The sequence below is a fragment of the Rhea americana genome, unplaced genomic scaffold (genome assembly GCF_003343005.1).
Source record: "Rhea americana isolate MKP2758 unplaced genomic scaffold, rheAme1 scaffold_22, whole genome shotgun sequence".
NCBI classification, from domain to species: Eukaryota; Metazoa; Chordata; class Aves; order Rheiformes; family Rheidae; genus Rhea; species Rhea americana.
This window is the reverse complement of record NW_028186329.1, coordinates 3,693,214-3,707,147: the sequence shown is the minus strand read 5'-3', so window position 1 is coordinate 3,707,147 and position 13,934 is coordinate 3,693,214. Positions and strand designations below refer to the sequence as shown.

General features: G+C 38.6%; 1 protein-coding gene across 3 annotated transcripts in view; it reads left to right on the top strand.

Moving 5' to 3' along the window:
- SEMA6A (semaphorin 6A) overlaps positions 1 to 13,934 on the top strand; it is a 115,963-nt gene that overhangs the window by 65,036 nt on the left and 36,993 nt on the right. For all 3 annotated transcript variants that reach the window (XM_085305394.1, XM_085305392.1, XM_085305393.1), the window contains exons 7-12: positions 558 to 648; positions 3,590 to 3,709; positions 4,788 to 4,876; positions 5,778 to 5,995; positions 9,188 to 9,319; positions 12,159 to 12,314. In XM_085305394.1, coding sequence (XP_085161520.1) covers positions 558 to 648; positions 3,590 to 3,709; positions 4,788 to 4,876; positions 5,778 to 5,995; positions 9,188 to 9,319; positions 12,159 to 12,314 — 806 coding nt within the window. The remainder of the gene's footprint in view (positions 1 to 557; positions 649 to 3,589; positions 3,710 to 4,787; positions 4,877 to 5,777; positions 5,996 to 9,187; positions 9,320 to 12,158; positions 12,315 to 13,934) is intronic.

Sequence of the window (13,934 nt, the reverse complement as noted above, 5' to 3'; positions counted from 1 at the left end):
AAGAGGATTTCTCCATGACACAGACTCAACTGATACAGTTAGACTTGGAGAGCATCCTTCTAAGTATGCAAATCAAGGAAGAGAACACCACTGTTGTGGCTAGAGCAGAAGGATCTCCGGGCTTGAGGGAGAAAAATGCACACACAGATAATTGTCCTAGTGTCGTTTCCTCTAGCTGCTATGGCTTGCAGTCTTTTGCTGTGTATAAGAGCGCTTCTGTTGAATCACTGTTGAGAGTAAATTTTGAGTCCTTGCCAGAACCGCAGACCACATAGCCTGCTACAGTTCAGCAGGAAGCTAGCGTACAGATAAAATATCAGACTTCTGTAAAAATGTATTGGGTTTACCTCTAAAGGGATGCCTGACTTATAGGAATGCTTTTCCAGGCTGGTTTTATTTRATGCTGTGATTTTCATTGGATTTTTAATTCACAGTCAGGAACACGGTTACAGAAACAATCTTCTTCCCTGCCCAGAAATGAACAAAGACTATCATAAGTCACGTCTTGGCTAGTAAGTTCTGTTTCGTTGCCTGAAAAGCTCCCTTTCCTTTTTCAGATGGATACGCTGGAGTTCCTGGGAGATGAATTCAGTGGAATGGCCAGGTGTCCCTATGATGCAAAGCATGCCAATGTTGCATTGTTCGCAGGTAAAGAAGAATGACTGTGATAGTCTTTTGGCTTTCTATCCTGCAGCCCAGGCTTGCTATAGCACTGTATCTCTTGAATACAGAATACCAAAATCTGAAAGGTGGTAAATGGAGTGGATAATGACTAAAATTAGGGGCCGTAAGGAAATCATTAGCACAGGAAACCTTGCCTTTTCTGGGATTAACTTCACTACCATAAACAACATGCCTAAAGCCTCTGTTTCCTGATTCGATATTTCAGTATTTCCTGAATTCACGATAATATAATGCGAGATCACTGTGAGGCCTAATTTCTGGCATCCTGCTTCTACGAAAGTCAAGGACAAGGCTTGTGTGAACTTTAAGGGGCAGGAGGGCAGGATATGCTCCTTTAACATCTCCAAACTAAGTTAACAAAAGGAAGTTAGGGAATATGTTGTGATGTCCCCTTTTCTAGATCCAGAAGGAAGGGGAAGGTGAGTTTATTTTAAAGCAGAAAACTTCTTGACATCCTGTCACCACTGTGATAGACAAATGAGAAATCTATTGGTTAATAATGATCTATGCTGCATGCAGCAAAATACAGTTAACTCTCATTTCTTCTACAGTAGTTAAAAAAGTGAGTGCTTATTAATAGGGTTAATTTGGGCTATTGAACTTGAAATGGTATTTTGGTACCTCTCCTCTTCATAGATTCCTGATTAAATTGTTTCTTTATTGAACTTCTCTTAGTGCAAAGCTTGCTGATCTTTTCTTAAACTTGGCTGTAAAATAGATGTAAAGATAAAACAAAAGCCRCCTATGATAATGTCACTCCTTTTTAGCGTATGTGTCGCTAGGAAGCATGGCCTGTAACTTATGTGGAAATATTTTAGGCTTTCCTCTGAAAGCTTAAGCATTTGTACATATTCTACCTTTTAACTGAAAATTGTGTTTGTATTAACCACTCCAGTGTTAGAGCTAACATGACCAGCCTTACAACAGAGAAATTTTATAGCAGGTTGCAAAAATTGTTTTACTCTCAATAGTGTAAATTCATTTGTTTCAAAAATGATGATGATATGTAATTTCTTAATTAAAGTCAAAAGAACATAAAGTAGAAATTCTGTGTAGGTAATTCATAGACCACAGAAGTAGAGAGACATCTTCAGAGAATGATTCATCCCGTATGCCTTAGATTTCTATCTTAGGGCAGTCTGAATCACCCTTTGGAAGTGCCTTTCTCTTCACACTGGCCAGAGAAGGAATTTATGACCAACTTAGTCTAAACATTTACCTAACATGCAGCTAAAGTTAGGTGAGCTGAATCCCGCTCTGTCACTAAAGAAGTCCTCTCATTTTTTAAAAGGAAAATATTTATAGAAATGATCACAATCTCTCTTAGGATAATTCAGAATATAGATTGATTCTGATCAGATATATTCTTACAGAATATACCCAGTAAATCTACTAGCTTAAGAAAATCACTATTTGATATACTATACTTATTGATTCCCCATGATAACTTTTCACAGTATAAAAGCACTTTCATAAAAGTTTAGGACACTAATCCGGTTTGACTTAGTCTTTTGGGTGCACTTACATGAATATGGTTCTTGCAGCCTGTGGCTCTTATGATTGATATGTGCAAATTGTAATCGGTCACATGGTCTTCAGGAACTTGTCAGGAAAGAAAATGAACATGTGATTATGTTAACATGAGCTCAGACATTGTTATCAAAACAACTCAGCCTTTTATTCTGTTTTAAATTGGCTTTAGTATCTGCTTTATTTATAATTTTTTTCTGTTTTTGTTAAGAAAGCGAGCCTATTTTTAAATAGCCAAATAATAATAACAATTGTGGGATTTAGAACAAAGAATAGAGTCTTGCTAATAATAATAATAAAAAAAAAATCTGATTTTAAAGCCTTGAGTGGAAATTAAGCGTTGCTTATAGTTGCAATGAGGAGCACTTGACCAGTAGAAGCCTCTCATGAGAGGGCCTTCAAGGCCTAATAAGCAGCGTAATCTCTGTGAGACTAGATGTGAGTGATCCTGAATTTTTGTAGATGCAACTGAGACACAAGTTACTAGTTTTGCATTGCAATGTTTGTGCTCTCACCAGACATCATGGTTTGAAGTATCTCACAAGCTAGAATAGCCCTGTGTTGCCACGTCCCACAAACATATTTGTCAACAAATAGCATCTTAAACTGTTGTCTCAGCTCATGCTTTTACCTTGAGATTATTTTGCAACTTGTTGTTGTCCTTGGGGTGCCATTTTGTAGACTCTTTCTGATCATTTTTCTTCCAATGATTTTTAAGAGAGAAGGATGCATAATTCATGTGGCAGATATCTAAAATGCATTTTAAGAAAGAAAAATAGTGAGAAATCCTCATTTTTTTTTGCATCCCTGTTTTGTCTGGACTCCCTGCACACTGTTTTTTTTTGTTAGTGATTTTTGAGAGAGAAGGAGTTGCACATTAAAGCTCACAAATGGAGAAATCTGAATAAGCATCGATTAGCTAGCAGTCCCTAAGACTTACCTGGTTTGCTCTCCCTGTTAAAACTAACATTTCTTTTGGGGCAGCCCCGTATTTATTTTACTCAGATCTGTAGGTAACTGACTTCTAGGCAGGTGAGAGAATTTGTGAACATCGAACTGGAGGCGTTTACAGAGAAACTGGATGCAAGTAAGGAATAACTTGGTTTGACTCATATAAACTGATAAAGTATTATTTCTTAGGATTTCTTTTCCCGAATTTCTTCTGAAATTACCATTTTAAGGTTTGATGACTTTTGTTCAGTGTTCAGTCCCATTTACCTAGCTGGCCTTTTTTTTTTTTTTTTTTTTACTTCAGTGTCTCTAAGGAAATTTCTTGATCATTTCATTTGTCCCCCTTCATTTGACTGATGAAAGAAAGTAATTACATTGTTTCTGTCACCCCTCCCCTTTTGTTTCTTCTTTCCTTCTTCCTCAGAGGGAAAGCTGTATTCTGCCACAGTGACTGACTTCCTCGCAATAGATGCAGTCATATACCGAAGCCTTGGAGATAGCCCAACCTTGCGGACAGTTAAACATGACTCAAAATGGTTGAAAGGTAGGCAAACAAACAAAACAAAGCAAAAAAGCAGCATCTCTGATGAGAATCTTGTATTCCTGACAGACCTCTCTTGTCATTTCATTTCAGCAACACTTTCTGGCAGAGAGAAAGAATTAAATTACATCTTCTACTTGCACAGTTTTATATATCTCTTTTTCTCTGCTCCTGACCCCAAGTTACTGCACTTGACAGAAACTGAGAGCATAGTAGAGCAAAATATATTCCAGCCAGCTTTCCAAGCTGAATTCTGTCAATTTACAGCTGCTGGATGAAAGAGTTGGAATTTGCAGGGCTTGGTGCTCTCGGCCTGTGCTTGAAACAGTCCTTCCCTAGGACTGTGTCAGGTAACAGTTGAGGCTTTGTGAAGTGTAGAGAATTTGTTCTGCAGCGTTAAGATTCATCAATAAAAATAAAATTATGGGAATTTTGCACAGGACCTTCATTCTATAGTTCTTAGGTACTGTACAGCTGCCACTGAATTAGGCAATTTGTGTGCTCTAAATACCTTCATTGTTAAGAACAGTACTGTTTACTTTCACGTAGGCGTTATGAATAGTTAGCATTTGGAGTGATTCTAAACAGTGAGCAAAACCGCAGTTTGAAGGCTTTTTCTGCAGGCAGAAATGTTTTGCTTGGTGTGGACTTTAACTGTCCCACTTTGCTTGTTGCTACAGACATGTATGCACAGAAACAGCTACATAGTTTGTTATTCTCTCCACCTACAGCCACCGGGCCATAAAGAGCCCTGTTTGGACCCCCTCAGGCATACCATTATATACTGCCTCTTTGCCTTTTCTTATATCTGCTGTGAAGGGCAGACATGTTAGTGGCAAGTACTTAATTACTTTGCATGGATTCTCCGCAGATTTGCCCCCAGGTATCCTGTGCATTCCAGACATTGATTCTTCTGTGGTGGTTATGCTGCCTGTTCTGAAAACTGAGCAAATTTGCTTAATGTGGGCATGAATCTTTAGATGTTTAGTGTGGATCTATTTGGCTTCTCTCTGCACCCATAATGTATTTGCATGCTATGTGCTATACCTAGTGGCTAGACAGAATGTCATCTTTTTTCCAGAACCATTCTTTGTCCAAGCAGTGGACTATGGCAACTATATTTACTTCTTCTTCCGGGAAATAGCAGTGGAATACAACAGCATGGGAAAGGTAAGAGGGAAAACATAGCCTTGAATGCCTTTGTGACATTCAGGGGGAGAAAAAAACATACCACTCCTGAACCAATGCTGTTAGGAATGACCTTGAAATAAGAACCATAAATCATGCTGACAAGGTCATCATTTTGAGAAGATTCCTATCACTGAAGCCAAAAGGTTGGTTGGAGTGAAACATTGCACTGTCTTAAAAGGAAGCAAGATGGTTTTTATGGTGATGGTATATATTGAAATCTCTTTTGTCAACCAAAAAAAGTGCAAGGCAAACATACTTAAGTCAGTGCATCATGTTATTTTTAAACCCGGATTCTGTAGCAAAGATATATTTTTCATTAAGAAATCTTAATTGGAGTGCTGAGTAAACAGAGGCAGAATTTTTTTCTCTACCATTTTGCAAAGAGTAATTAAAYACTTACTGCATTTTTGATAATTTCACAATAGCTTTCTGACTTAGCAGTCAGAAAAGCTGACCAGGGTCACAAAGGTGAAGGGCAGGAATAAAAGCCCAGCAAGATTTGCATAGTTTTAACTGTTGGAAATATAAGACTTGGAGCAGGCAGTGCGGGTTGCAGGGATTGTGAGTATAAAATGTGCTTTTGTTTGGAGAAATAGAAAGCTAAGCAGTCTGTATGGAAATGAGTTTATATGGGTTGAGAACAGATCTCCTGAAGGATTTATGGTTGTGTATTAAATGCCACAGCCTTATCTTTTATAGCACACTCTTCCAAAAGCTGAATTTTTCTCTGTTTGTTATTTGTCACAGATTATGAAACACGGGATTAAATTAAGCACTTGCTGTGTCGTTTCAAATGATTTCAGGACAGAATTCCAATGAAGTCTTTCAGATCAAGCAAACGTTTCATTTTCTCTATTTTTTTTTGCTCTGTTCCTTCCAGGTAGTTTTCCCAAGGGTGGCTCAGGTTTGCAAAAATGACATGGGAGGATCTCAGAGAGTGCTGGAAAAACAGTGGACTTCCTTTCTCAAGGCTCGTTTGAATTGTTCAGTTCCTGGCGATTCACACTTTTACTTCAACATACTGCAGGCCGTTACAGATGTTATACATTTTAATGGCCGGGATGTTGTTTTAGCAACCTTCTCCACTCCTTACAATAGGTAATGGGCACAGTAACCTTTTACTTTGTTTCCTTTATAATTTACCTTGCATTGCAGTTTCTTTTTACTTTATTAAGCTCCAAGCAGTGATTGCTCATACAGTGTAATTATGTATCATGCACTTACCAATACTTGATGTTTCATTTTAAAATACCCTGATATTGCTTACTGCATTTTATGTCTGATAATTTAGATCAGCTTTCAACCATTTACTATGTGGACATGTTCCTTGGACGTTTTTTTCTTTACACGGGAATAGTTTAAATAGCACATCAGGAAGCTTTGCAGTGTGTGATTTGCAGAATGTTATTCCGAAGAGAAAATAAGATTTTCCATTCTCAAAAGAAAGGATTGAGTTTATCCTGTTTTTGTCTGCACCCTCAAAAACTGTTTTAGTACTCTTCCCTCTGTCTCATACATCCCTGCTGACTCTCCTGGAAGAGCCTAGATACTAAGGTGCCCTGCTGGCTGCAGAGAACAGGGCTCCAAAGCATGTAGAGGGAAGCAGAAGAATTGAATAGAGTTTAAGAGGCCCCACTTTGCTCATTTATTGTCATAGAGGAGAGTAGTGAATTCTTTATACCTAGTCAGCCACCCTGCTACACTTTTACATCTCACAAAATGGTTCAGTGAGCAAGGAGGAAAGCAGAAGCCATATTAAGTAGGAAGTTTCTTCCTTTTCCTGGACACATCAACATATCTCCCTGTTACAGAGCCTATATTCAAGAGTCCTGATCTTACTTGAATACAACTACAGATACTAATAAGAGGACTCATTCTTCAAACACCTGTATTTCATTGTTCAGCTCATATGGTTTCCAAAAACATCAGTTGATCTATTGCTACCATTGCACATTATAACATGTTTCCCCAGAAGTTATTAGAAAAAAGTAACTGTATCTAGTTATTGAATCTCCCAGAGAAGTTAAAAAAAAATTCTAATTAAAAATTATATTGTTTCACAGAGTAACATTTGAGCTGAAACAGGCTCTTTGGTTTTTTTTTTCTGGAATTCATCTGGTTTTGCTKTTCACTTACCACCACTCATCAAAGCTTGACCTCAGTGAGGTCATGCACAGAACTGACTTCAAATGAGAGTAAACCCAGACCTGTGCTATTTAATCACCACTTTCAACAATAAAGCAAGAGAAGCTGTACTGGAACAATTGTGTCACCAATAGGGAACACAGTTTTAAATTAGGATGATCTCTTTTTATGCAAATTAATTTAATAAAAACAAGCAAACAGAGAATCAACATCAGAAAGCAGGCTGTATCATTGGGATTATCTCTGAATTGAGATTGTCGTCCTGCTCTGCTAGTATTTCCTGTGGTGTGCCATGAGTAATCCTTTTTCTTATATCCTACCTTTTAAAATCTAAGTATTTTAAAATTAAGATACTTTTTTTATAGGCTCTGTTTTTTTTGCAAGGTAGGGGAGATGAGAGGAAAGCACATAGACTTGGAGACTCCTCATTAACAGAGCTAGTTCTGGCATGGACAGATCTCCATTTCTCCTTCCACTGAGGAAGAGCTTAGAAAAATATCTCTGATCTTTGGAACAGGAAGTTTCCATTTGAATGAGCTGGAATAGAATCCTCAGTGCAACCTGAGATCACCCAGAGTGGGAGCTGGTCACGGGTTGTAGTCCAGCGGCTGATGGATTTTCTTGGAGGTGACCCTCAGTTCTCCACCTGTATAAGTTTATGACACTGTGGATCAACAAATTGATGTCCTCAATAGTCAGAGCTTTTGCGCTCTTCTCATGCTCCCTACATCACTGTGGAGATGGATGTTGAGTCCATCCCTCAGTTCTTTTAGTCTTGTACAGTAAGCTTCAAACTTCTAGGGTTCTTCTTACTTTAAGGCTTAATTCAGCACAGTGCAATAACTTCTAGCTGAAGCAGAACTTGCGGTATCTTTCAGGATTAGGTCCTGTGTGTCCAAGATGTCCCTCAGTTAGCTGTTAATGGCCAAATATACTCCTAACCAACTTGTATGTCAAGATACATACTTGTCAAGATACATACTTTTGGCTGCTTCCATTTAGAACTCTTGCTTTGCGCTATCATGTTAATGTAGAGGTCTGAACTAAGCCTCTGACCATATGAAAAGAACAGACTGTGGAGATTCAAGCAGGACTGTTACTGTCTGCCTACTTCTTGTTTCCCTCAATACTCAGCATTTTGAAATCTTTTCATATTTATACAATTATTTTCAAATCAATTTATATCCCCTTTGAGTTTATACTATATAATGATATTATTGTTCCTACATTTTTTTTCTTTGGTGTATAATAACCTACTAGCTAAAAGCGTGATTCAAAGTCTTAGCCAGATGGGTTCATACTGTTTATCTGATAAAATCAAGTGATGAAAGTCAGACATAAATACAGTAATTCATGTATTTAAAAAAAAGAGAGAGAGAGAAATAAATAATTCATGCTTCCAAGTGACTGACCATGAGAAACCCTTAAGCCTTTCAGTAAGTATGTAGGTAATGGTATAATTATGTTTAGACAATGCTGCCATGTAGTTGCATACAAATAATCAGAAAGTTGAAATTCATACTTTTGCTATCTAAAAACAAAATTGAATTTGCTTCTATGAGCTCTTTACACCTCGTTGAGTTAAGCAAATTCCTGAGCATAGTTAACTCCTTTCCATTGTGAAAAGCTGATGGAGATCGGGCTGTGGGAGGAAGGGGTAATAATGTGCAAAGCCCAGGCTAATGGCACATTGCAGCATACTCCCAGTTTGATTAGCTCCAACCTCTGAACTGTCTGCAGAATATATTTTTGAGACATGGAAGGGGCTGTGAGAATTAATATTGGGAAAATGTGACTTACGGGAACTTAAAATTCCAAATAACATGCTCTAAATGAGATCGGCTATTACTCTTCATGCATTACCAGTGGTATGCAGAGTTTCCCAGATTCTTACCCTTCTAGATTATTGTGATTACTTCTTTCTATAGAGACTTTGAAACAATTTGTGCTGGCAGGAGCTGTCTGCTGATTGGTACTTTTCAGTCTTTGCTATGGGGCTGGCTTTTCCTGTCAATACTCAGAGGTTACAAAGTTCAGGATTGAGTAGCCTGTGACAGGAAGACTTCTATACAGCATGTTTTTCACTCAAGATTTTATGCATAACTGCAGAATGAGTAACATTTTCTGGGAAATGTCACTTTGCAGCATCCCTGGCTCTGCAGTCTGTGCCTATGACATGCTAGACATTGCCAATGTATTTACTGGGAGATTCAAAGAACAAAAGTCTCCAGATTCCACATGGACACCAGTTCCTGATGAACGAGTGCCCAAGCCCAGGTATGTTGCATACACATTGTTGCAATAGATTGCTCTGTTCCTACACAGGGCACACAGCTTTTGACAATTTGAAAACTTTGTGAAGTACTGACAGAACTGAAAATATGTATTGTATCAGTGAAATAGAAATTGAATTGGATTTGGATTTAAGGTGTATTGGTGCAAGTAAGATTTTTTTCACTTAAGTCAGCTCTCTGTAATGTAAATTAGGGCAGGATCAGATCCACTTGGTCAAAATAATTGGTAACTTAAGAGTTGTATGAATTGCACACCTGTTGCAAATTGGTTCAGTAATAGATGTATTTGGTAGCAAAGCCTACTGCACCAGTTTGTTGTTTTGGGGTTAACTTGCAATTTATGTGCTACAGATGATGCAACGGGGTGGGGGGGGAGCAGCCTTCTATCAAAAGGGAGATTTGCTTTGCCTGATTCCTGCTACAGGTTTTTCTCTTGCTTCTACTTTCCTCCTGTTTGTTTCTGACCCCTTTATTGCACTCTCTTTGTGTTCACTATAAGCAACCTTTTTATATAAGTTATTGCTGACAGTCATATATTAACCAGTTTATACCCAACAGCCAGATTTTTTTCTGAGAATATGATATAAATGTCTCAGTCAATCTCTCCACTTTAATACATCGTTTACATTGTCTCTGATATCTTAAGGAGCTATTCAACAAGTCTAAAGCTCTGAGGTGGCAGCTGGACTTCTACCTAAGTGCAGTTTTGGCCCATCATGTTTCAGAGAGTTTCTGAGTCTGATATTTACCTGCTGTCTTTATTCTGAGATTATCAATCATGAGAAGAACCTTGAAGTAACTGGAAAATCTGTTAAATTCTCTGTCTCTTTTCAGCCTGAGCCATAGTAAGGCGCCTGCTAGCATTATTCCTGGATTTTGTTCTACTTTTTGTAGTGTTTGAACAACTCACTGACATGATGGGCTGCCTTCGCAATACAAGGCTGCGCACAAGCTCCAAGACCATTCATTTGGAACTCATCTTCATTTAGGGGATCTTACAGGGAAAGGGAAAAAGAATAGTTTTTTTTTCAGTGGGAAGGGAGAAGAGAAAGTTGCAGTGCAAGTTTGTGGTCTGATAGCAGGCTAACAGTTACTTTGGAAGATGGGATAATCTGCTTCTTGTAAGTCATTAGCAGATAACATGAGCTAAATTGATGAGTAATGTTTCATACAACATTTGGCCATCAGTCTGTGTAATAGAAGTAATTGCTACTTGTAGCTCATGTTGAAGTTCACAAGAGATGGGAGGAAAAGAACCCTTTGAAATAGAGTAATTTTTATTTGGATATCTCAATTTAAGGCAGAAATGTTAATGCTTCTATCAATGCTAGTGTTTCTCAGAATCATACCAGAATCTTTCAGGGGCCTAGCTTCTCTCTCTTTATTTATTTTTTTTTCCTGAGATAGATGACAAGGTTTACTCAGTTTAGTGTTTACTCGATTAAACCAATGGTGAGATTAAAACAGGGTTAATCCAATAATGTGATTAGGATTTAGAAAGAAATAGGATCAGATTTACAGAAATCTCAGGAACCACAGGAACAGAAGACATAGTCTGCTCCCTAGAATTCTCTGGGAATTTCACCTAATGAATCAGTGCCCTTGGAAGGACCTAGGAGACTGGTGATACCTTTAATTTCTCCTTCTCTTCCCTTATGGCTAATTGTATATGCAGTTAAAGAAAACCAAAGTATTTTGTATATGGAGAGGCAGAGCGCACAGTCTCTGTATGTAATGTCCACTGCAGAGTTGTGCAGAACCAAATTTAGTGACCCGGTTAGTCCTCTCCAGCCCTGTGTTATCCTGTGTTACCGTCCTACGTAACATTATGTAACCTAACGTTGGAATATTTATCTAAATCTGAGGAGTGGATGTGACAGGACTAGCATTACATTCTGTTCAAGGTAGCATTGCTCTGTAGATGTCAGTGGTTCTACTCACTTTAGAGCATGTGAAGATTGGACACTATGGCATATTTATGAGTGGATGGTCAGTCTTTCATCCTCCCATCTCCTTGTGGCTCAAAACCTGAAGAAGTACACTGATCTGAGAAAGGGAGTAAATTAACCTTTTGTTGGAGAAAGTAATCCAGAAAATTATAATGACAGAAAAAGAGCTCTGTTACTCCTTGTTTAGAGATCACCTATCCATGCAGGAAGTTAAGCTGTCTAAGAAGAGCAAGGCAGTTTTTAAAAATATAGTGTGTAAATCTGTACTGAAATTGTCCAAGAACAATTAAATAACATCTCAGTGAGAGTCCTGTTCGTGCTACAGCACTGAGGTTCTCCCATCCAAATGGAAGAAGGGTGAAAACAATGTTTACGTGTGTGTTTGTTGGATTGTCTTCTCTGATGGTCCTTTTTTCTACTAGACAGTACTGAAAGCACTGCTATGTCAATCATTTTTTTAAAAAAATCTCCTGTATATTAGGGAGACTGCTTTTATTCCAGGAAACAGCAGTAAGATAGGTTAAAAATCAGAAGGTATCTGTGCTGGTGAACTGTAAGGCCAAATATGTATATACAATAATTAGGTTCCAGAAGAGTAGATGAACTACAAACTCTGGGTCCAACTTCTGCTAAAGAAATGTCCGTGTGCTTTTAGTTGGCAACACATGGAAGTACTTCTAAGTGGAGGATAGAGCAGGATTTTAGGCTTCTCTGAGGGGCTGAGAAAGTCCCAACAGATGCCTCAATCCTTCATTTAAGCCCTTCTAATCACTTCAGATTTCATAACAGGGCCTGGTTATAGGTCTTACAGAAGGGAGACTTGCATTTAGGTGTCAAATAAGTGTTCTGTCTTCCTACTCTTGTTTTATTTAGGCCAGGTTGCTGTGCTGGCTCTACATCACTAGAAAAATATGTAACCTCTAATGAGTTCCCGGATGATACTCTGAACTTCATCAAAACACATCCACTGATGGATGAGGCTGTACCTTCTATTGTCAATCGACCTTGGTTCCTCAGAACGATGGTCAGGTAAATACCTCCAAATGACTCTTCTCCTCATCGTGACATGCTGTCAAGTTGTGCTAATAACCATACTTAGAATACTGTTAAGTTCTGTAAACTTCCCTGGTGTGCCGGGCCTAAATCCAACTAGGAAAGATGACAGTGCTGAGTAGATGCCATAGAAATCCCAGAGCAGCTTTCAAGATTGGAGAAAACCTCGGTCCTTTCCAACCACGCTGTTCTGAAACCGGATCTTGGAGAAAATAGAGAGCAGGGAAGGTTGCCCTGCCTGTTGGCTTATGGGTTAGTGTTTGAGACAGCTCTGTAGAAAACTTTGGGCAAAGATCAACAGATATCTCAGGGTACACAGGATACAAAGATGTCTGCCAGGATATGTTCACAGGATATGAAGATGTCTGTCGGGATATGTACTGGTATGTTTCACTGTTTACACAAGTGTGCAAGCAGAAATAATCACGTAATCCCTATCCGTTCTATGGCAACGAGAGAAAAATAATAATGAAGAGATTTAAACAAAGACTCATAAATCAACAACCCTCAGACATGCCATCTCCTTCCTCTGAAAATATATTCCCACTCCTTTATAATGCTGTGGTCACTATACTGCTTGTTTACCTTCCAGTTGTGAATGAAATAATGTGACTAATTTTTGCTGCATTTTCCTCTCTCCCTCTGTACAAGGATAGAACTTTGTGCTTGGTCATGTTCAGCTGTAATAATAATCATGGTTTAGTTTTAATAATATACATTCTGTTAGGTGTTTATGTTAGGTAAGTCAGGTCGAGGAAACTTTCTTTGAGCTCTGAGCAAAAAGTGGTGATGTTTTGCTCTTATGRAAATTGATTCTGGGATTTTAAGCTAGCCCTGGACAAGCTGCTTCCCACTTGGGTGATCTTTAGCTTCCAGTTACCTTGTGTCAGAGGCATTATTTGGGAGCAGATGGGCCTGGACTCGGACATCTTAAGATTGAAGCATAGACTGAAAACTTGATTCTGTACTTTATGGACTGCTGGTACAAAGAGGAAAGGTGAGGTGTTGCAAGGGCACAGTAAACCATGCAGCTGAGATGATGTGCTACCAGAGTATCGTAAGTGGAATTTCCAAAGAGCCAGTAGTAGTTTCAAGCTCAGGAATATTGTCTTGCTGTATTCTAGGTATGTATCTCTAGCCAAATGAGATGGCACCAAGCTTTGCAGAGAACTTTCTTTTAATCATCAGTACCAGATCACCAGTACTTGTTTTCAAGCAGTTGTGTGATCCCAAGATTCAGTATCATCTCAGCACTGAACACACTCAGTGGCTGCTGTGTGAGGATTTTTTGTCAGATAAAATAACATTCAGCTCCTCAGTATTGCATTAGTACAGCTTTTCTTGCCAAATAGTTGACTATGGATCTGTTATCACTGTTGCTGCTTTTAATGTGACAGAGCTTGAAATTAAAAAGTTTCACTGCACCAATTTTCTTTTCCTGCCTGTAGAAGTCATCAGGCTTGTGCTTWGCTTTTGGTTGGAAGGATAATTGCTAAGTAGTTTCAGACTCTTAGCACCCCTTCTGCATTCTGCTTGAGGAGTGCTGCTGCAAACACTTCTGCAAGCTATTTCATGTACGGACATGCACACACATGA